The sequence below is a fragment of the Corvus kubaryi genome, unplaced genomic scaffold (genome assembly GCF_017639235.1).
Source record: "Corvus kubaryi isolate FWS band 111438036 unplaced genomic scaffold, C.kubaryi_AGA036_p1.0 137, whole genome shotgun sequence".
NCBI lineage: Eukaryota > Metazoa > Chordata > Aves > Passeriformes > Corvidae > Corvus > Corvus kubaryi.
In genome coordinates, this window is record NW_024580671.1 from 3,967,323 (window position 1) to 3,991,640 (window position 24,318).

The window sequence follows — 24,318 nt, forward strand, 5'->3', positions numbered from 1 at the left end:
AGAGGATTTCTCTCTGTAAAGCAGAAAACCCCGTTTGCTTTTTGATCATTCAGGCAGTCGTGCGTGCGTGTGGACTTCAGTCACGCACACAGGCATAATTAGCCTGGGAGGTATCGAAGAACCAGGGAAGCCGGTTACCGTTAAGTTTAACAAAAGATAAGAAATAAAAGAAAGATGCTTTCGCCCTGCCCCCTCCCCTCTGATCGTTTGCCTCCAGCTGCAAGGATGCTGTTGCTCGAAAGGGGCTGCTGGAGCTTTAAGAGCCGCTCCCCCCCCTCCTGCTCCCGACAATGGTCTGAACCGAGCTCTGCTTCCCAAAGCAAAATTTGTAATATGCCATTTTTCCCATGGATGCTTCTCCTCTTGGCTGCTGACGAAGTGACCGAAGAAAATGTTGAGGTGCCAAGCAGCGAGACTTGCCGGAGGACGGGTGCGGGGGCTTGGGGTTCCTCGGAGCAACGCCTGTGTCACCATTGCTAGGAAGATGGTCCAGGAGTGCTCGGCTGTGTGAGTCCCCGCTCGAAGCCGGTGGAGACTGCGGTTGTTATTGATCAAGTGAAATAGCAGACGCCGAAATAAAAGATACTAGGTACTGAACCTTCTATTTCTGAGTTAGACATTCCCTCCTTAGCCCCGATACCCTCGGGGATGAGGTGCAAATGCAAAATCTAGCTGTCTGCCTCCTGCTGTAGTACTTGTGTGGTATTTAAATGCATTTCTATAATGGGAATTGGGGGATTTCAGACTAAAAAATGTGAAACCAACTTCTTTGTTTTGGTTGCGGTTAAGGGAGGTAGGAGGTCAGAGGGATGACATAAAGAACAGATAGTTGGAATAAGTCCTTTTTCTAAGGTACTGCGTTGACCACCCCTCCTGTGTGGAAGGAGTGCAGGATGCTTCTGTTAAAGGTGATATCATAGTTTAGTGGAGACTGGCAGGTAAGGAGTTAACTAGGAGGAGGAATATGCATGTAATGCAACTCAGACAATAGGAAGGATTTTCCTTATTGGAATTACACTGTGCTGCCTAAGAGCGATCCTGCTGAGGACATCTGAAGAGACATAATTGCAGTAAGATCTGGTTTTATCAGTCACTATATCTATTAAACAATTTGGAAAAAATAGCTGGTAAGTGCAAAATACCCGGAACGATCCAATGAAATGAGTTTTCAAGCTGATGTCACTGTGGACAGGCTAGAACAAATGGTAGTTAGATTTTGACTTCTTTTTCCTGCAGCAAAATTACAAGTGACTTGAAATGACTCCTCAACTGTGGTGTGCAAATCAAATGTCAGTGTAAACAGAAAACAAGCTTTTAAAGCCAGTTATGGATAGAAAGGTGAGGGACTAAAATTAGATTCACATCTAAGGTGGTGGCCTTCAAGGTGAGCAAAATGAATGCTTGTCTAAGAGCCTTTGTCAGGCAGAAGCCAAGGAGCTTTCTGTCTTCTTATTCCCAGAGCTTCCCAAGTGAAAGAACTCCATCTGGTAAATTTTTTCCAGGCTAAATGAGATTGCAGAGGTGTTTGTTACAATATTCACTTAAATAAATAATTCCAAGACTCTTGGACAGTTGTGATGACAGAAGATGCCAAATAGGGTGGGGTCCAGTGAGAAGAAGGAAGACAACTTTTTCATTTCCCACCTCTATAGGATACCTACCACAGAAATTTCAGGTAGTTTTAGAGAAAGTCAGTATTGAGGACATACTTTGATAGAGAAGTTAATATAACAGAGTTGCTATCAATTAATTTGTTAATGGAGTCCCTCCTGAAAAGAAGCTTTATATAACTCTTAACCAAGGATGGCCATATCCTGTGCTCTGTGTTGGAATTTTTGTCCATTCCCCTTATCTGGATGTTTAAACTGAGCTGCAGAATTCCTAACTGAGCTAATACAGAGTTCATTCTTGATGGAGCCATAATGCAGCTAACGCTATAGATTTGCTACGACATTTTTGCATACAGCCTGAAAAATCTTAATGTAATGACAGTGAACCACATTCTTTCCCCCTCTAGTAGGACAGATTACTTTAAGCAGTCGCTGGTTTTGCCAGTTGAATGTTGCGTCTTTAGAGGGGCAACTTGTTCATGATTTCTGGTAATGTTGTAGGCAATGGTCACATAACATCCGGCATGCTTCCTGGTATGGCGTAACAGGCATTTGTGATCTTTATGCCTTTGTTTGGAGGGAGTAAAATGACAGGAGATTGATGGCTTGTCTATGTTAGTGACTTTTCCAACCATCTGTACTGATCCAAACCCACCGAAGTCCATGACAGAATTTCCATGAATTCAAGAATTTGTTGGATTAGATTCCATGCAAATGACTGGAGAAAAGACTGAAATAGGAACCAGTCAGCCTGGAAAAGGCTTTGTAGTACATGGTGAAGTAGCTACACGATGGACAAGAAAGACAATATGTTTAGAGAACTTTAGTGTACTGCTTCTCAAGCTGCCATTGTGTATGGCTGTGATGCCTGAGCACTCAGGTCCAGAACTACTACTAAAATAAGAGACTCAGTTTTGTTTCAAATTAGAAGAGTTCTAAAGTTACCACATTGCCTAAAAATCTATTTCTAGGGAGCATTTGTGTGCTACATGCATTTCAAGGGAAGCAGGAATTCGTCAGTACCCTGCTCCCCCTTCAGAACCTCTCTGGGGGTTTGGGATAGTTGCAGGTGTTACACAAGTTCACTGTATGTTGCACTCCTTGCAAGTGTTGGATGCTTTGTGGGCACCAACCAAGGGATGGGTAATTTCTGCTCTGTGGCTCAGGATGAATCTAAGGAACAGTGATTATGTATTAACAGTAAAATGCTGGTGACTTAATGCATCTTTCATTGAGGGATTGCTTTACTTACATTCAGGATACTGCGTAAAGTGATAAACTTTGTACTGTAGAAGTACTAAGTTCAGTATCAATGGAGCTTTTATTTTTCTATTTAAAGAAAGAGAAACACATTTGAAAAGTCATACTTTTGTTGGCTTAGATCAGTCAAGAATAACTTAAGTTGTATTACTACAGGCAAGTCAGCCTTTTTCTGGTAAAGAACGCAAGCTTTCCTTCTCTCCTTTGAATAAAGAGGTATATAGTGCACCTTCAGCTATTAATGTCACCTCTTTAAGTTGAAAAATATGCCACCTGATTTATCCCGTTCTCTCCTCTCCTTCCTCTTTGCAGTCCTGGCTGCATGGGAAGTATTGTACAAAATGATGTACAGGAGAGCTTATTCAGTTATCATGGACTTCCATGGTCTTGAAAATACGGGACAGAGGTGTTTAATCCACTGCTTGCAGTTCTTAACACCCACTGGAAAGAAATTCCAGCTTCGTCAGTGCTCATTCTTGGATGCCTGTGTTCCACTCAACGCCTTCAGGTTGAGTAGGTAATCTCCAGAGGTTCCTTGCAACCTTAAATATTCAGTGATTCAGTCACATCCTGACAGAGCAAGGTGGCTGTCCATTCACTTGTGGGTTGCTGTAGGTACCTGGCCTGTTTCTCACTTTCTCCTGATGACCAGGATGGTCAATCCATGTCTTAATTTTCTGTTCCCCCTCTACTTCCATTCTTCCCCCAACCTCTTCTCTGCAGTTTTCTGGTTGCAGAATGAGCTGCAGCAGCTTGCCAGATCCATGGTTAGGCACCACTGGTATAACCAAGTAGGATTTGAGGTGTCAAGTCTTGGTAAAGAAATCTTTAGTAAAATACTTCAGTGGGAATTTACTCAGTCTCTGCAAAGGTGCCTCCTTATGGCTGGGTACAGATGCCTGAGTTTACTCAATTCAACACCATGTATCATTCCTTTGAAAAGAAGCAAAGTCTGTGTTTCTGGGTTCTTGGATTTGTTTGGTGGTTGATTTGTTTGATTCCTGTCCCATGGAATTATTTAGTGTGGAAGGGACCTTTGGAAGTCATCTGTGTCAATCCCTTGCCCAATGCTGGGCCGAGTGCAAAATAAGATGAGTTTGCCCACTGCAGGTTTGGAAAATGAAAAGAAGATTCGGTGCTAACTCAATGTCAGAAATTTAAGGCAGATATTTATGCACTCCAATTTTGCTTAGATTTTGTCACATTACCTGAAATTGTAAGAGAAGTTACTTTGCAATTTAGAGTTGTGGCAATGCAATTCAAGGTTTCTGTTTTAAACTTCAGGGATTCTAACGCTTCATGTACATTGCTTGTCTTATTCTCCCTTTTTTGTCACTGTCAGCTCTGAATTCTTTTTCACTAATAGGACTCATCAAAGAAATGTAACTGTAATTGCCTTGTAGGAGTTGATAGGAATGTATTGATTAGGGAAGGGGATACTATGCCGGGGTAACAAAAATCTGAACATAGGAGCTGGCATGTGCAGACCAAGTGGAGAGATTAAAATACATGCACAGACTCAAAGATGTTTATGCATCTGCTTTTCAGTGTGCATTCAGAGTTGAATGAGGAACTAAGAGCCTATTACTCCATATAAAACCAGTTAAAAAGAGCAGAGGGCTGGTAGTCTTTGTTCCGATCTTTGATCTTTTAGGGCCATTCCTGGGCATATGGTTATATTCCATCAATCATATGACAGGCTGATAAACACCGTTAGAAAACACGGAACATCCAGATGTCAGTTTATGAATGTGCTTGGTCTATCCAGAAGTTATGGTTTAAAAAATCATGCTCTCTGAGCCTAGCCAGTAAGAATGGAGAACAAAAAGGAAGCTTAAATGGTAGTCCATTATTTATCTTGTTCAGTTCTGTTCTGAGTAGAATTGATACCTACATGTTTAGTAAGAACTGTGCACCTGGGACAAATACCTGCCATGTATGCATGGATCTGTTATTCTTGAGCTGTGAATATATCATTAAGTTCAGAATGCATCTGACCTGTGTATATGAAATTTGATTCATGCATATGTATAGTGAAAGGTATCTGAGTTTTTTCAAAAGTTATGTAAATTCACAGATCAGCCACAAGTATGTGTGGCATGGTAATTCTAAGGTGTAATAGAAGTGGGCCTGCCAATAACCTTATTTTTAGCCTTTTAGAATTGCAGCATTGAATGTGGCTGTGTCTCCCCTATAAATACAGTTGGAAAAGACATATATTTTTCACAGAAAGAATGGCTAATTCTGGTTAATTTATTAGAGACATCACTTTTAGTGTTTAATGATTGAAATCCTTCCTGTATAAAATATACTTTAGCTTAACACAGATTTATGGTCTGTGATTAGTGGGGAAGAGTAGGTAGGTAGAGTGATTCCTTTTAATTTCATTGTATGAAATATTTCAGATGATTATATTATGGAACCAGACTAAAAATTGTTGGGGTGATGGAAGTTTTTAATCACCAAATTTAGGTTTAAAATTCAAATTACATAGAAGGAAAATCAGAAATGGCTCTCTTCCCCTACTGGAAATTTAAAATATAATTCAAGTTACTCACATTAGCAATCAGACCAAATTGATCGTAGCAATACTATTTTTTTTTTATGTTTTAATATGAATCCCTCTGTTTTTTTCTGTCTGCATGTGTTGTCTTGGTTCTCTATGTGCTTCTGGTGTATGCAAACTAAATTCCTTTCAGTGATAACTAAACTGGGAGCTTACTCTTAAATTTAATCTCCTGACCCCATGTGTGAACCACATCAACCTGTGGTTAGCCAAGTGCTGACATGCACTCACCATCAGAAGGCTCAGGAAACATCAAGAACTCTTGTAACTCTGTGACATAATTCACTTCCTATATAAAGATCCAAATGCATACATGGCCTTCTATTTGTCCTCAGCTTCCAATCTTATACTACTAGACTTTGATCAGTCTGTTTGCTGACACTCTTCCTCTGTTTCTGTGAAGTTCTTTCTCTGCTTTACCTGCCCTAGCTTTTGTTGCAGCCCCTCTCAATAAACCTTCTTTCATTTTTTTTTTCTTCATTTAAAAATTCTTCAAATATTCTCAGTATTTTTATTCCTTCATGCTATCAAGCAGGAAATTCATAAAAGATGTAGTAAGGTCCTGTGGAAGTGGCTCTATTCTTCAGCATGTGCTTGGGAACAGTGTTAAATGGTGGCTGCCTCAGGACATTGAAAGCATCCCATGTGTTGCCAAGTGTAAGTGTGATAAATGCCAATAAAAGTTTAAAAAAAGAAAAACAAAAAGAATGTTTTTCTAAAGGCAAGAAGACACAAATCATAGTTAATTGAACATCATGGCATACTAGGTCTTTCATGAAAGACTGTAAGAAATTTTTCTTTGGAAGCCCCACAGCGAACCTGCAGTTGCTTGCAATTTTGTTCCTTTTTTTGTGGCTTGGTGACCCAGGAGCACTCTGAGATGCCAGGTTTCCTTCAGAGTTGTTTGGGGTTCTTGTTGTCCCCCCACAAATGATCTGTGTGAAGGCATGGTCCAGGATTCCCATATTTCTTGCTCCTCTCTGTTGCAAAAGACAAAGCATCCCTTTCTGTCACACCCTACCAACATTTCTATCTGGCTCAGGTTAGCAGACTGCTATTCTGTATTTCTCTCCACTCTCAGGGTGGGGGAGGGGAGAGGATGCTTGTGGCTCCAATGGAATAATGGCATTGATCTCCGAACTTCCAGAAAGCGATGTACATCACCAGGTGGACTGCAACAACTGCTGTACCTTTTAAAGATTCTCCTGAGGCTGTGAGCTGTGGAAGAAAACTTCCAAATAGCAACTGCCTACATCAGGAGTTGCCCACCCATTCCCTGCCTTCTCTGATGTCTTAGTCATAGCCCAAGTTTGTTACTTGTGCTGTCAGAATAATGAAGTCCAGGCGCTCAAAATAAGAACAATGCATGGCCAGCCCCCTGCCGTCCCTGAACGCAACAGCTGAGAGGGACAAGATGTGGTAATAGCGCCATGAGCATTCAACTCGATTCCCTTGCTACCCCACAACCGCTTACATATCTGGCTACCCACATCCCCATAATGACTTTAAGAGGAGATTTCTTATCTAGTTTGAATGCAAGGTGCTGGGATAGCAACAGCTGTCCACACAGACGTTTCCCTACCTGTTCCCACACACTCACCAGTGTTCCTGCAAAATTGCACCGCTCTCACTTTGCCACAGCCTGTGTGAAGGGGTAGAAAATGCTGTGCCCTTCACACCAGAAACCTGATCTGCATGTGTAGGACATTGGAAGCAATTTCTTGAATGACAAAAGTTTCACTGACGAGAATCCTCTGGGACAAGAAGTGTGACTCATGAGATGTTGATGATTGTGAGGTGGGAAAGGTTTAGTGACAATCCAAATTGTTTACTTTGGTCTTGAAGAATGGGCATGCAGAGACCATGGTCTCGGGCCACCTGCTGCATACCAAAAAGTTATGATTGAACTGAGAAGGTGGCAGATGTCCTTGGAAATTTTTAATTATCCCTTTGCTCGCTGTGAACTTGACCATCCCAAACTGGTTGGCCACAGGTGGGAGCTGAGTAGGGACTGGTGATGGCCACTCGCTGAATGTAATGTACTTACATGCTGTTGAAAAAGGTTCCTAGAGGCAAGACAGGGGCTCTTCTGGCTGGTGTCCCACATCTCAAGATCCCTCAGGACAGTGGACAAAGCAGTTAATATCAGCAAGCTCTCCCAAGGATTCCCAAAGCTTCTCCCTGTATGCAAACTGGGGGTTTGAGATTTCCATTAGAGGCTTTGTAACTGAAGCTTGGGACTAGGTGATGTTATTTGCTCTTCTCAGGGCAGATTTAAGGAACAAACAACAGTGATTCTGTTCCTGGTAATTCAATATGCACAAGATATCACAGGGATGTAATTAGCAGAGTTACTAGTTCTTGACCTCTTACTGAACAAGCTCACTGGAGAATAATTTCCCCTGAGGATGGGAATAACTAGATAGAAAAATAGATTCACCTGGCATTGTTAAGGCAGCATGTTACTGGATCAATGGTTAGCCTGAGCTGTACTGTAGAATTGCCTAGAGGACAAAATCTGGCAATTAGTGGCAGCTATTGACATCAATACCAACAATTCAGCAATGAAATTAAGTAAGAGAAGGGAGCAAAGCAACGATATGGGAGACTACAATTGGTGGGGAAATATTTTCTGTCATTTTAAGCGAGCAGTATTTGCAAAACTATTAATTTAAAATATTCTGTAAACCTCCATCTCCTTCCAATCAGTCTTCTTTAGTTTTGGGAAGCACATTCAAAGTCTTCGCTCTGTGGAATTAGTCACTGTATTTAATCCCTCTCTATTGACCATCTGATTAATATTGTGCACAAGTCTGAAAGTGGAAACAATGCACTAATCTACTAACTGTGTCCATGTGACAGAATTTATTCCTCTTATGAAATATCCTCAAATGTTTTCTCTACTGAAGAGCTGTTCCTTGATTTGTGTTCTTTTTAAAGAAATGATGTGTGAAGTGATGCCAACGATAAATGAGGACACCCCGATGAGTCAACGGGGGTCCCAAAGCAGTGGCTCGGACTCGGATTCTCATTTTGAGCAGCTGATGGTGAACATGCTGGATGAAAGGGACCGTCTCCTTGATACCCTTCGGGAGACACAGGAAAGCTTGTCACTGGCACAGCAACGCCTACAGGATGTCATCTATGACAGAGACTCCCTCCAACGACAGCTGAACTCAGCATTGCCTCAGGTATGTAATTAATAAAGATTTTTTTTTGTTTAGGTTCACCAATTTTTTACTTAATACCACTTTTTTTAACCCCAATCAGTATGTATTCCTTGAGGTCCAAATTTTGCTCCCATTGATGTCAGCTGCAGAACTCCTACTGAATTAATAATACCTGGTTTGACCTCTGTGGGACCTCTTTTCATAGTTAAGAGTAGGAGTAACTCTGTTGACTTGAAGGAGAGCAAGATGAAGGCCTGTAGCTACTGGTTCTTTTGGCTGTTGCTCTAGCATTTACAACAGGTGAAGGATCATTTAAATCAAAGATCTAATGGTAGAAATAAAGCAAAAAGAGTGAGGAAGTTTTCTAGAGACTTTTCTGGATGAGAGTTTTAATAAACAACAAATAAAACTAACTTATGTCGGTTAAGTAAGATACTACACAAACCCACAAAAACAACTGATACCTTAATATTTTAATTCAATTAAGTTTAAATATTTATATAAATTTCATTATCTAAAGTTTTCCTAGTCTTTTTTAGGAACTTCAAAATTCACTACTTCAGTTAAAATACTAATGTGATATATTTCAATATTATATGTCAATAAAATTTTAAAAAATATAATAGACTTAAAAGCAAAGAAAGATCTTATTTCAGTCTCAGTATGTGGCCAGAGGTTGGAAAGATACCATGAATCAAAATTCAGGTTTTCTCCATGTTTTTTTCTTTGTGTCTCTCAGCTGTCACTTACTAGGGAATGTGACTGTAACCATGATGGTCCAGGGAGGAATTAAGACAGTGTGTGGTTTGAATAAAGACGTAATAAGGATGAATGAAATGAGTATGACATTTTTTACAGATAGAAAAGGAAAATGGTACCCTCTGGAGTAGGGAACAGTAATTGTTTAAGGGCTAACCTCCGCAGGTTATTGAAATATTTTGGGATAGTACTGAATAAGAAGAGAGACTGTAATCATTTGAAGAACAGCATTAGCAACTTGAGCATTAGCTCCAGACAATAAGAATGCCTGCAGCTGGCTTGGGACAAACGAAAAGGAGTACCAATGATCTTCATATACAGTAAAATCAAGGTTGTTATTTTTCTTTTTTCTCTTTATTTGTGGGCAGTTGAACTTCTATTGTACAGGTGTCTCTCCATAGAAGAGTGGAAAAGAATAAGTGAAAGACAGCATAAATCCTTTATTCAAAGATTTACTGCTGGAAATCTGAAGAAGGGAGGACGCTTTGTGTCTGACTCCCATTCAGTGTGCTGCTTAGTGCAGAGGCACTCTCCACTGAGCCCATAGTGAGGTATTTTTATTGAGTGCTAGCAGGTGTCTGAGCCCTAATATTTCTGTGTCTCGTATATGCAGAACTCCTGCTAAAATACTGGAGACTAGCTAAAGAAAATAATATTCAGCAGAAATGTCTTACAGAGCCTAAAAGAAACAAATTCTAAGGAAATGGATCACAGTATGATTTTAGTCTTTATTTCTGACTGGAATAAAGACTAAAATTATATTGTGTTATGTATTTTTGAATGACAGCTGTACACCTCCTAAAAGCAATTGATTTGTCAAGTGAACACTTTGGACTACCACGTACCATTAAGAATGCGTGTTTCAGGTAGCATTTGTCCTTGTATCTAAGAGAGATGTAGGTTTCTCATATGAGAAGCTGTGTGACACACTGCTTACATTTTAAAGCAGAATCAGGGTTTTTTTTCATCAAATATGTTATCTAGATCTTCACGTATTTATTAAATTCTGAAGAAATCTGTTCTTATAAGTACAGAATGCTGGCTTAGTAATAAAACATTCTAGTAATAGAGTCTTTCAAGAATATGATTTTTCTAACACTGCCATCCTATTTAGTTTCATTTCTGGACTTGAGATATTCTTCACAGTACTTTTGCAATTTTTTGGTTTATGGTTTTATGAATGGCAAGCTTGCCTTGCTAGCTGACTGTTACAGCCTTATGACAAAATACTTCCTAGGACTTACTACCTAGTGGAGAGGAAGAATTCTCTCTTCGCTCAGTTTAGGGGGAGAATACTTAAATATATGCTATCTATATGATAATTATTATTTAGTAATAATGTGACATCTGATGAGTCTTGCTTTATCAGAGTATATGCTTTTAGCTCTTGATCTCTTGAGTGGTTTTCAAAATTCAATTATTTCTTAGCACTTACATAGTGCTTTGTATGTAGAAACTGTGTATTGACACAGTTATATTCCAAAGCATTTTTGTTAGGACACTGTTTTTGTTTATTGTCTGTTTAACTGTTTGCAGTGAAAAACATGTTCTGGAAAAATCATTACACTTGTAATAAATAGAACCTGAACAAAAAGAGCCTGCATGAAAACTCAACCATTTAAAAATCTTGTCTGATGGGAAATAATAAATAACATTAAATAGGAAACTTGAGTTATTAATTAATGCTGTTACAGCTTTTAATGCTGTAGCCAATGACTGTAGATGTCTATAAGTTTTTATACTGGTCTGCACTGCAACCGAACAATGTATAATTAACTATGTCTTTCAAATTTGAATTACAGAAATATAGTTGTCATGCTATCACTGAAATAAACTTTATTTCCATTAGATTATCAGTCTTAACATTATGAACATCTATGTGTAACTGAACAGCTATGTTTAAGGAAGGAAAGAAAAAGTGAACAGGCAATTACAGATCACCTAGACTAAATGAAATAACAGGAAAGACTTTAAAACTTGATTTGGAGGAAAATTTAATAATACATCAAAAAGCTAATTTAAAAATATGTCAAGGGTTTATCAAAATTGTCTTTATACAAAGTAACTCAATGTGGCTCTTTGGTACCAGACTTTTAAAATTAGGGAACTAAAGTATCCCTGAAATGATATCTTTTGAAGTCACCCCATTTAATTACTGATAAATGGGGAGTGTGTAAGGAAAAGCAATATAATAATTAGTAAGATAAGTAATAAAAGAGAGAGAGGAAAAATTTTCACTTACAGTAGACTGAGGGGATGGAAGGAGAGTAATAGTAGCTAATAATGTGTTTTGAGATCAATTTTTGTTAATGAGCATAAGAAGAAGCATGCTAGTGGAAATTTTGGATGACGCAAAATTGAGTTGAATAGTCAAATAAGGGAATATGATAATACACAGGAACAAGAGTAACAGAGGTGGAATGATACTGCATGGTAAAAGGATGAGGGCCTTGTATCTAGCAGGTAACAAAAAAATGTATGACCTTTTAGGTAGCAGTAGTAAAGAGAGATAATATATGGTTTACAATGGTGGTAGGCAGCCAGTGGGAGGTGCGTGTGAATAAAAGGAAAGTGCCATTTTGAAATATGTTATGTAAGAGATTTCTATTGGAAGTAGATAAATATTAATGCAGTTAAACCAAGGGGTGGTTTGGACCTTATTTATCTGAGTTTTGGCTCAGTAGTGATTGAGATTCAACCTCAAATTGGAAGAGATTCAGAAAAACACTGCTAGAGGAAAGAGGAAGTAACATCTTCTGCTTGAAAAGACTAATTAAAGTTTTCTTTTTTCTGGGGAAAACTGACTTGAGAGGGACTATGTGTGATTTCATAGATTTTCTTGGAGAGACAGGAAAATGGAATGAACAGGTAAAGATGAAAGAAATGTTTTAAGCCAAAAAAAATGTTGATGAAGGAATGAATGATTGTAGGGTACCATGAATAAAGATAGATCATTCATCAGAAGAAGGTCGTGAATTACGAAGGAATGGCATCTTAGACAAAGACATGGTGAAAACCCCAAACTGTTTTCAAGATGGAGCTGGTATAAAAGACATTATATGTCATAATAGCTTTGGTTAATGTCTGAACTTGACCCAGAACACCCCATGTTCTTTATTTCAGACTTTATTGTGGAGATACTAAGAATCTAGTCCATAAGTAATATTGTTTATTCTTCCGAAAGCTGACTGTTGATAGCAGAAGCCTCTAAGGAAAGTGTATTTGGATCTGCACTGCATGTTCCCCAACAACAGGAATTTATTGTATTTAGGTCATGACTCTCAAGTCCAGACAAAAAATTGCTAAATAAAATGAACTTCACTGCAATGAGGAAGCATAAGATCTTAATACTTAACAGTATGTTTTTATTTTATTGGAGTCTTTTACTGTAGCATGAGAAAGTGTTCTACTAAAATGGTTAGGAACTCCAACTCCTTTTTGAGTGCTAGAAAGAGGAAAATGTTCAGTTACAACTTTCTCAAGCAAATTTAACCATCATCTTCTCTAAGCTAAATTGTCTGGAAAATATCACCTTGATTAGCTACCTTGTAAACAAACTGGAAAAATACACTGTATGTCACTGTAAGACTTAGAATGACACATAAGAATCATAAGAGTTATAAATGTACTCTGATAAACAATTCTGAACTAGTCTTGGCTGTTTTATTGTTTCTTTTAGCCTTTCAAGAGTAAGTTTCAAGATATAAAATATATTATTTATATGAAGATGTTAATAAGTTATCACTCTCTAGTCAAGTTTATTTTTTTCATTAATAATGTACTTGCTCAGTGATTTATCTAGAAGTTGTTATTCACGGAGTAGTTGAGGTTGGAAGGAACCTCAGGAGGTCACCTTGTCTAGCTTGTCTGCTGCAGCAGGGTTACTAAGAACAGGCTGCTCAGGACTGTGTCCAGATGGCTTTTGAATATCTGAGGGTAGACTCCACAGCTTCTCTGGGCAACCTGTGCCAGTGCTCAGTCACCCTTACTGTAAAAATTAAAAAGTGTTTCCTGATGTTCAGGAGGAACCTTCTGTGTTTCCATTTGTGTTCACTGTCTCTTCAATATTACATTACCAGAAAGTTCTGATTTTACTGATTGTTTATGATAGCAAATTTTATTTTTTAATGGCTATAGATCTTTTCATGTATTGATCATCAGAATCCGCACCTATGATGTATCTGTTTTAGAACTATTAGCTGTCACCAGTCAACTCATTATTTTCTGTGTGCCTTAGCATAGTTTCCAGAAGGATCTGCTCCATGATCTTGCTGGTCACTGAGGTAAAACTGACTGGCCTTCAATACCCTAGATCTTCCTTTTTACCCTTCTTAAAAATTAGAGTTACATTTCCGCTTTTCAAGTCAATGGGAACTTCACAAGGCTGACACAACTTCTCAAATATGGTGGGTAATGGCTTAGACACTTAATCCACCAGCTCCCTCAGGACATTTGGATGCATCTCATCAGGTCCCATGGACTTGTGCACCTTCAGTTTCCTTAGATGATGTAGATAATCTCAAAGCTACTCTTCAGTGAGTGGTTCTGCATTCTCGTGGTCCGTGCCTCTGCCTTCTGCAACTCGGGATGGTGTGGCTGGAGCACAGTGCCTAGTTTGCATGGTTTTAAACAGCTTAACTGATATGACTTGAATTCTTCTATGCATGGGTATAAAACCTCCTGTCTTTAAAACAGACCTTTTAAAACTAGAGCAGTCCAGATATGTTATTCTTTGGTAGACATCACTGAATAATTTATACTGAGAGAGACCTTTGGAACTCTATTTTCTTTTTTTTTTTTGAACTTATTTTGTTCATTTTCCAGCAAGTTTGAGTATGTTGTGATTCCAGTGAATCTCTGTGGTGGAGATCGAAACACCTGGTTAAGTTTAAATTCTTTTGGATGTCGCAATTTTTTTTTCTCTGCAACAGATATTGTCATCAGTATTTAAAAATCTGGTTTTTCTGGGTACAGATAGTAGAATTGTTTGGAGTGTGGAACTGCAATACTAAAATGAATTCTTTGATATCCTCTGGTACCCCATAGATTTCAACTAAATTGTAATTGTTAGTTACAATAATTCAGTAATAAAATCAGTAATAGAAATATTGTGGTAATCATTAAGGTTTTATTTGATCTAATAAGATAACATTCATTTAGAAATGCTTACTGGAGGCATGATAGAAAGGAAAATCCAAAGAGGGAAATGTAATGACCTTGTTTTATTGAACCAGTTTATGTAATTTGATCAATGTTAACCTTTAATAGGATTGTGATTAGAGAATTTTGTTGATAGCCTTGCAGTTTCTTCCAATACAGTGAGCAATGAATTTTTTACTGCCAGAGACAAGAAAGGTGCAGGGATCCAATAGCTAGTCAGTAGGGCCATATTCTGAGGTTGTGTTTCCTATTTGGATGTGTGTGTATACAATACATGAATACAAAATACTGGCATCGTCCAAATACATATATAGATACAAAAATAGCCCAACAGAAATAAATACACAGATTTTTAAATAGTAATAATTAAAGTAGACTTTGTTTATTTAAGATTGGACATTTGCTGTTTGGGTGAAAATAATAGCTTGACCCACAGTATTGTTCTCAAAACAGCTCTTACTCCTATGACGAAGATGGAATGATAGCTTTTTTTCATGATTTATTTCTTTCTGGCTATGCTGAAGAACATAGAGTACCAATGGCATCCTGTATATTTGAATGAATAATCAGTACTTTTTCTGAGATTCTAAAAACGTCCTCTTGTGTGAAGGATTTCTGTAAGTTCTCCATCTATTTTTTTTATCTTGGAAGATTATGCGTTTTTCTCACATTTCCAGGGAATAATTTAAAAAGAATTCCAAGCAGTGAAATGGAGATCTGAGTGAAATGTGTCTGAGGTCAAAGTTCCAAGTTTTCTGTCTCAAAAATCCAGTGAGACACTTTGTATTAATGTGCAAAAACTAAAGCTTGACCCAGTGTTTCTTGCCATCTCTAAATTTCCTCTGTCCTAGAGTACAGTTGTGCAGGATACTAAATAAAAATGTGTTAATTTTCAGGTGTTCTGAATCCATGAAGTTCCCACTAAAACCAGTGCAAGTAGCAAGTCTTTGTGACTGCCAAAATTTGTTTAGATTACTAAATAAAAGAAGCATTTTCATAAACAAATTGGAATGATGCTTTTTTGCTAATTATCTTAGCTATTTGTCTCAAGATATTAATATTGAGGGGAGCATATTGAGATGAATGCAAAAAATCTGATACTAAATGTAACTATTAGTTCTAATAGAGTAAATATGCAAATACATGTTTTTACAGGATTTACATGTGTAGGGGGGAGACAGATCATGTGGAATTCAAAGAAAAATTGGCATTATAAAGTTGCAATGGTTTAAGTGCAATGCAGCGCTGAAGTATTAGTTGTGCCCAACCTAAGAAATGTTTAGGAAAGATTTAAGGTTTTCCTTCCTCAGTAACAGAATATGCAACATAAGAGCACATGGCAGTTCTTTTTTTTACAAAAAACTGAATGAAAGTTGTTTTCATATTGTTAAATACCGATTTTATTCTGGTGGATGACTCCTAACTAATATTATCTGATAAAAGACAGACTGACAGTATCTGTGGTTTAAGTCAGACAATGCTTTAGCTGGGTCCTCTCTGGACTATCTTTTTTTTTTTCTAAACTGCCATCATATTCCCAACAGAGCACAGTCATAGGTATAATTATACACACAAGTAAAAACTTGAATTATTTTCAAGTATGAGTTTATTTCCTTGCTGAAGTTCTGAGCATTCAGTAGCATATTGCAAATATTTATAAGCACGAGATTTTCTGTTAAAAGCTTTGGACTTCTTGATAAATACTTAATGACTGAAGAAGACTGATGTGACAATCCAGCAGAGGAATATAATGGGATATGGGGGAAAAAAGACAGAAACATAAATATTTAGAGGAGGAGGAACATGTGGTGAATGCCTGAAGCAATCAACAAGACTATGTACTCCCATTTCACTCTGTATCTGCTTCATAAACATTGATATCAATTATTTTAGCTTGAACCAGGTACATCAACTGCTGCATTAACTATTGATGGCTCATTATCTGAATGTTTACAAAGGTATATGAATGAATATGAGAAAAAATATAATGGTGCTGGTCAACAGAATAGAGCACAGATGGTTATCCAAGTCCCTATAAATGAAACTGTTGCCATCAAAATTATAGACACCATAGTTTTCATAACAGCTATAGTCAATGCCTCTCAGCGTTTAAAAAGCATTTGGACAATGGCTTCAACAACACGATTTAACTTGGTAAGCCCTGAAGTGGTCGAGCAGTAGGGCTAGATGATTAATGTAGGTCCCTTCCAGCTGAACTATTCTATCCTGTTACAGAGCGAGGAAAAGCTGGAAAAAATAGTGCAATTTTATAAAGCTTAACTCTGTTAGTTTACTTTTTGCTCATGTCCTTGAAAGTGGATGGTAGGGGTTGAGACACCATCCAAGAACAATCTTGGAAACATATTCCCTTCTTTTTAAGTTCTCTATTAAAAGCATTAAAATGGAGAATATTTACGAATTAGCTTTTAGAAGTGTCTTATTCAGGCTATTTTCTACCTTAACAAATTATTTCCCATACTACTGAGTATTCGCTCAAAACCATAAAATATTAGCAGCATGTTTTTTATTTCAAAAGTAGGGATAATTTGGTTCTCACTGAAGTGTGCAAAGTTTTCCTGTTGACTCTGAAGAAACAGGTTTGTTTGTGGTGATGAATATGCATCTTTCATATGATCCCCAGGAATCTGAACTTCCATGTATAGAAGTTAAGAGCCAAGTAGAGTAGTAAACTTACTCTGTATAATGTAGCTAATAATCTGTTCCAAATCATCATTTGCTGAGTATATCTTGTCCTTTAAGTTTTTTCCTATTTAGTATCAGATTATAGGTTTTCTTTTCTTTTAATCATTGTTGGTGAACTGCATTCTTTACCATGTGTGAGATCTAAAAAAATCTCAATTATACTGTGACAGTCAATTTGTTATGACAGTCAATCATCTGTCAAAACAGAAAATGATAAATCTTGGGGACCTACAGTAAAGTTCTTTGTTGTAGGTTGGTTTATTTGAAATCATGAAGTAACCAAAATTACAGATTTTTTTTCCCATATGTGTGGGGTATGCCCAGCCCTTGCCCTGGAGGGTTCTCTGCTGAGATAAGAGATTTCGCAATCGCCCAGCAGGACTCCCTGGAAAGGCAACCACTTCGGTCACTTCGAGAAAAGACAAACCCACAATCCTTTAGGAGACACTATGCAGATTTCATCGTAACCCATTGGTCTGTTCCCATCCCAGATCCCCTGTAACCCATTGGCCTTTATTGATCCCCTGTATCCCTATAAAGGCAAGCCAAATCGGCCCCTGTCAGAGAGAGGGTTCTTGTCCCTGGCTCCCCTCTTTGCCGGAGGGGACCCACAATAAAGCTACCTCTGTGCGGAACCAGCCACACGAACCTTCTCGTCTCTCTCTCTGGTCTGGCCTGGAGGCTGCCCTGCAGAGCTGAGCTGGAATCACGAGCTGATATCACTAAAGAGCTGACAGCTTCTGCAAGGGCTCCTCTGCCAGCAGCTGAGGGAAGACACCGGACCCCGGGAAGGCGATTCCTTTCGGGACCATCTCCCCGGACCGGTCATCTCTTCCTGGGTCAGAGCCGCTCCCCCCATCACCAGCTGTAACACATATGGGATTTTTTTTTTTGTAATGAGACTCTAAGCAGAAGGGAACATAGAGATAAATAAAGTGAAGGAATAGTAAGGAGAAGGTAATGCACAAGTAGGTAAACCATACTTCTGTGTCAAAGGGTCAGAATTCTGTAAGAAGGGGTAGAGTGAGAGTCAGTCTGCACAGGAAGTGAAGCCCTAAGTCAGAGTTGGTGAAAATCAGTATGGAAGTTTTCCCACTTATTTCAAACAATGGTAGAACCAGTCCTTAAAGAGCAAGTAGTTAAGGAGCAAGTTGAGCAAAGGGACAGAAAGGGACAAAGTAGCTGAGGGTGCTGGTCAGCAGTGGCTGAACATGAGCCAGCGAGTGCCCAGGTGGCCAAGAATGCCAGTGGCATCCTGGCCTGTATCAGCAATAGTGTGGCCAGCAGGACCAGGGCAATGATTGTTCCCCTGTACTGGGCACTGGTGAGGCCACACCTCGAATCCTGTGTCTGGTTCTGGGCCCTTCACTGCAAGAAGGGCATTGAGGTGTTGAAGAATGCCCAGAGAAGGGCAACCAGGCTGGGGAAGGGTCTGGAACACAAGTCCTACGAGGAGTGGCTGAGGGAGCTGGGGTTGTTCAGCCTGGAGAAAAGGAGGCTCGGGAGAGACCTCTCTCCAACTACCTGAAAAGAGGCTGGAGCCAGCTGGGGGTCAGCCTCTTCTCCCAGGCAACCAGCGACAGGACAAAAGGAAGTGGCCTCAAGCTGAGCCTGGGAGGTTCAGGTTGGACATCAGGAAGAATTTCCTCACTGTAAGGATGATTAGACGTTAGGACAGGCTGCCCAGGAAGGTCATGGAGTCACCTTCCCTGGAGATGTTTAAGAAAAGTCTGGACCTGACACTTTGTGCCATGGTCTGGTTGACAAGGTGGTGTTTGTTCTTAAGCTGAACTTGATCTCAGGGGTCTTTTCCAACCTAATTGGTTCTATGATTCTGTGATCAAAAGTACTCCAGACATTGTCACTATCAAAATAAGACTCATGAGAGTATCTGAGTATGAAGCGCAAAATTCTGATTTTTGTATTTTTTTTTCCTGTCGTAATGACAAATACCTTATAGGTATTAAACACTGAGACAAATACTGCATTGAAAAAATAAGTTTTTTCATCTCCTGGATAAAAAACAAAACCACTTTCTTTAGTACTATGAATACAACTGCTATTTGGGGAAATAGGTTTTGGAGATGGAATTTGGAGATTATACACTAAGTTTGTGTTTTTCTACTTCCTTTGCTTAATAACATCAAGTTGACACTGGAAATAATGAATATCCACAATATTAAGATATGCTGAACACATTCGCAATGTTTTCTTTTCTCAAAGGTCAAGTATGAATACTATCTCATATAATTGGTGCATAAGCACATTGTTGCATATATTTGATCAAAACATGTAGAAGACAATACTTCTGAATTGGTGAACACTAGGTTCACCAATAATTGCCCCTATTAAAGTAATTTTTCATTAGGAGTAAAATCTTGATATTAGAAATATTCCAAGAAAATTGGGGTATTTTAAGATAAAGGATTTCTTATAGTTCACTAATTGATACACATTCATATCAGATCCAGATACTCTGCTGTAATTTGGTTTGCTGTTTGTATCTGCTATAAACCAGCATAGACTTTGTCAGCCAAAACACATTTAAAATTCTAACCCTGTATATGTGGAGAGTAAATCAACTGACTGGTCCCATCTCTTTATGCTTTTTTATTGAATATTCAACTACCTTCAGTATCTCATTTTCTTTTCCATGTAACTCTACTCTTAGCTGTCATACAAATTTAAAATTCTCCTGTATTAAGAAAGAAATCTGTATTTATTTTTCTGTAGTCCTGATGATTTTCAGGGTGAACTACTACTACTTCTTGCCACAACTGTGGCATGCCATTAGGAGCATACATTCAACAACCTAATAGTAACTTACATATCTTGTATATATTCCCTACAGAGGCTCAATGTTGGATGGTATGGACAGCTCTGAGGAGGTATTGTTTACTGAAACTGTAATTTCAAAAAATGCTTTCAAGAAGCAGCACAGTTTTTCACAAATTGAACTTGTCTGTGCCTTTATAAATTCTCAGATTAAGTCTTCAGAAATAATATCGTGCATGGGCAGATGCTTTTATTTCCATGCAAACAGAAACCTCTGCATACTTTCTGGGTATCAGTGAAGATTACTTGGGAACCTACATTTAAGTCTGAAAGTTGATAACAGGACTTCCAAAACCAAATGTTTACACAAGATCCTGAATCAGACTTGCAAAAATGTCTACTTTGTCATAAAATTTCTGATTGCACTGTTTCCGCTGGGTAAAATTCTTCTTAATTTAGTCATGCTTGAATCTGAACCATACACTGATAGTTTTCTGTTTCAATATAGCCATGATAATTTTGTTTCTTACTTGCATATTATTACAGTGCTATGATAGCAAGAATTACAAGATCAGTAGCAATTTAAGGTAATAAAAAAAACATTGTTCTGATCTTTGTTTGAAGATACAAAAAAAGAAATTCTTTATTGCTGGCTATTACTTGTATTCTCAGATGTTATAGAAATAGAATCACTTTTGCCCTGGACAGAATAAACCAGACAGTACTTATCTTCTAGAAGAATTCTAGCAGATAGATATGAAATGTATGAAATCCTTCTTGTCCTAATCCAGTGCTGTACTTTTGAGTCCTACACCATGATGTCTCTTTGTTTTTCAAAATAACCTTGCTACCTAATTGGCATGGTGTTAGTGATGTGCTAAGACTCCCTTTAAAGTAGTCACAAAAGTGTTTCTTCTACTCATAGTTTAAAATAAAAAGAGTTTACACTTACAGATGTTTTTAGATCTATTTTAAAGATGACATCCAGATGAGATGAAAATTCTTCTTTCTCACTGGTTGTTTAAACAAATGTAAAGTATTCATATGGCACTGAACGGAATGTAAAACAGAAATTTTCTAGGCCGATACATTAAGAACTGGAACAGCTTTACAATTCTTCATTCGATTTTTCTGGACATGGGAGAATGACTTCAGGCATAACATAAAGGCAAGTGTTTCCAAGTTCATAACCCCATAAATTTATTTCTAGAGTGTACACATACCAGCTGCTCACAAAGAATAATTAAGCAAGGGCTTAATGAAAGGAGGTAGAAAAGGACAAGCCCTGTACTGAGATCTCCAGAATGCTTTCTCAGACTTCTGTCATTTGCAGCTGAGGGCAGCTTTTAAACTTCATCTTATATGCTAATCCTAAAATAGAAGTGTTTGTGTTCCAAAATTGATTTAGTTGCTTTTGAGCCTCTTCTACTTTGTTTTTTGGGGTTTTTTTGAAGATATCACTTAGGTTATCACCAGCTGATATCCTCACCTCCATGAAGACCTAACACATATATAAAATCAGCCACAACAAAAAAAGGATTTAGATATTTGTAAACATGCTGGTCTTATACATTAATGTCTTGTCTGAATGGAAGCAATAAAATAAATATAAGAAAAAATACTCATTAATTACAAGCTACTGATTCAGATGCACTTAAAAATCTGGAAACAGATGTGACCACATCCAGTATTAAGTTAAATTTAGTGGGCTCATCAATGCATGTGTTTTCCCCAAGTAAGGAAGAATTGAAAGATATTGGTATTACTGAATGCAAAATACTTTTGGGGTTCTCTTAACACCCCTGCTTCTGAGATGAGTAGAGCACATTGTAGATTGTCCTTACAAAATTCTTCTGTTGTCACTTTTGCACAGAACATATCCTTGAGTAAGAAAGTAACCTGCCTACCTTTGTCCTTTCCATGAGTCAGTTGTGACTCAGGATTGATGTACATCGTCCTCCAGAAGTGAGTTATTTTGTGAGCATAAAGTGTGCTATGTATGAAGAACTGTGACATAAGTCAAAGTCACAGTAGATATTATTAGAATATTCACATGGAAGGTTATACATCAGCAGAATTTTAAATGGTTTGTGATATCTTCTGGTTTGAAAAGGAGGATGCTCTACATGCTGAAGATAAGTAATATGTTTCTTTTTCTGACAGGGTGGTAATTCTGTAAAGTAATAATAAGAGCTATATAATTTGTTTTAGCCATAGTATCCCTCAGGATCTTTGTTTTAATTTCTGTTAGTAAAATCTGTATTTCTAACTATTGGAGACTTGAGGTTCCTTTCTAGGGTGTCTGAACTTTTTCCCAAAAAACTTCTGCAGCTTGTGCCTTCTGAAAGCAATTTTTTGTCATAATATACACACTTGTAGGGAACAGTTTTAATCACTCTTAAGAATGGGTTTACAAGGAATATGGATAAAGTGCTGACGCCTGAGCATGCCCAGTCTTGGATGAACTGCCATTGCTGGAGGAGTTCTTATGGTAATAATGCATGTTTTGATAACCAAGAACTTTTATTGAAATTCAAGTGCTTCTGCAGAAAAGATTCTATCGATTTTTTTTTAAATTACAAAATTAATGTCATTGCATAATCAAACTATAAAACGTTATTAGTTATTTAAAACATTATTTTTTTATTATACATTGGGTTTTCCGTGGAAGAGAAATGCTTTAAAATGTTTTCAGTCTTTAATTCCACAGTTTTAGAGGAATATTTTGGAAACATTTATTACAAATGCATCTTTGAAAAAAGAAATTTTTTTTGAAAACACAGGGTTCAGTATTAGTAGCAGATGCTTCATGTTGTGAAGAAAGAAATTATTATCTAAAAATTACTGTTTTGACAGCCAGACCTATTTTTCTGATCATGTCATGACTGGGTTATTGTTTTTGTTAAGAAAAAAAACCGTTAGAAAAGTTAAAGACATTTCTTTACAGACATTGAAACATTTTTTAACATCTTAATTCAGTGTTTATAGTTTTAATTTAGAAATAGTCTTCTGTCTTGAATTTGCCTATTTAAAAAGAAAAAATCACCTTCAGCTAGAGTAAAGCATTGCAGCTGAAATGGAAGGAAAGTTTTGGGGTTTTTTTTCTGTTTTTTTGTTGTCAAGGAAATCAGAAAAAAATCTGCTCTGTAGTGTAGAAGGTAAAAATGGTGTATTAGAAAGTAAAACAATTAATTGCTAAACTTTAATTTCAAAGCAGTGAAATGAGCATGAATATGGTCTGTTACTTACCATTGCCTAGTTCACTGAATTCTTCCTTATGTAAATACGATGATTTAGAAAGAAGAGCAGCTAGGACTCTGGCTAGCCATTAGTACTCCAGTTTTGGTAATGATTACTTCAGGACAATGTTCAATGTTCACATATGTGGGGTTTTTGTCTTTTTTTTATGAGATATAAAATTGATCAGTATTTCATATGTAGGTGCAAAAATTCCTATCTGTCCGTTTCTCTTCTGTTTTAATAAAAGAACACATGGTGATTATTTTGCCTTCCACAAACATTCCAGTTCCAACTTTATGTATCATTATTCAGTGGCAAAGTTGTTTGCCTCCATTCATAGCTTGCGAGAAAATAAACAAGGAAATACTATGGTGTGGTTTGATCTTGTTAATTCTTTTTTAAAAGGCAAAATATTTAGAAAAAATGAGGGCATGCTTCTATTTAATTAGTTCTTGTTCTGTAGTTTTAAATTAAATGTTTCCTCTTAAAAAAAAAAAAACAACAACTCAGCCTAAATACCCATATAAATTGCCAATAGTCAGATATTTTGCACCTGATTTATGTAAGAAACTTCCAGCAAATTATTTAAGGAGCTTTCTCTGCTAGCTCTCATCTAAGCAGTCTGGTCTCCTAAGCCCTTGTCTCCAAAAGTAATTAATACACTGCATATGACATTAGTGGCTTTATTTTTGAGTCAAATTCTAATGTCTTTTCTACTACTACCATGACATTCACAAACTTTTTGGCTAGGAAATCTAATTAATATTCTGTTTGGGATTTCAGAGATAATTGGCCTTTAGGACCTTCTGGAACTGTGTAAGGCCATTTCTTATCAAGCTTTGTGTAGAGATGGTTTGAAGCTTATTCTATCACATTCTGTTAATCTGGAGCCCAGTGAACTAAAGCAGTACCTTATAGTTCCTTCCACATTTTGGGCATAGTAGGAACTGACAGCCTTTTTTGTCATTTAGTAGCTAGGAGGCGTTCAGTATTACTGAGCACATGGAGGCAAAAGAAAGGGAGCAGACTGTAACTGAAAGGTTTGCAACTTCAGTGAAGTGGTTGGAGTACATTG

General features: G+C 37.6%; 1 protein-coding gene across 9 annotated transcripts in view; it reads left to right on the forward strand.

Annotated features, from left to right (window-relative positions):
• Nucleotides 1-265: 265 nt before the first annotated feature.
• Nucleotides 266-24,318, forward strand: part of PPFIA2 (PTPRF interacting protein alpha 2) — a 296,348-nt gene continuing 272,295 nt past the window's right edge. For 4 of the 9 annotated variants that reach the window (XM_042017652.1, XM_042017653.1, XM_042017654.1 and 1 more), the window contains exons 1-2: nt 273-589; nt 8,377-8,627. In XM_042017652.1, the coding sequence (XP_041873586.1) occupies nt 8,379-8,627 (249 nt within the window). In that variant the 5' untranslated portion in view covers nt 273-589; nt 8,377-8,378. Of the gene's footprint in view, nt 590-8,376; nt 8,628-24,318 lie in introns of all 9 variants that reach the window. The other 5 variants (XM_042017648.1, XM_042017649.1, XM_042017650.1 and 2 more) reach the window with 3 other exon arrangements.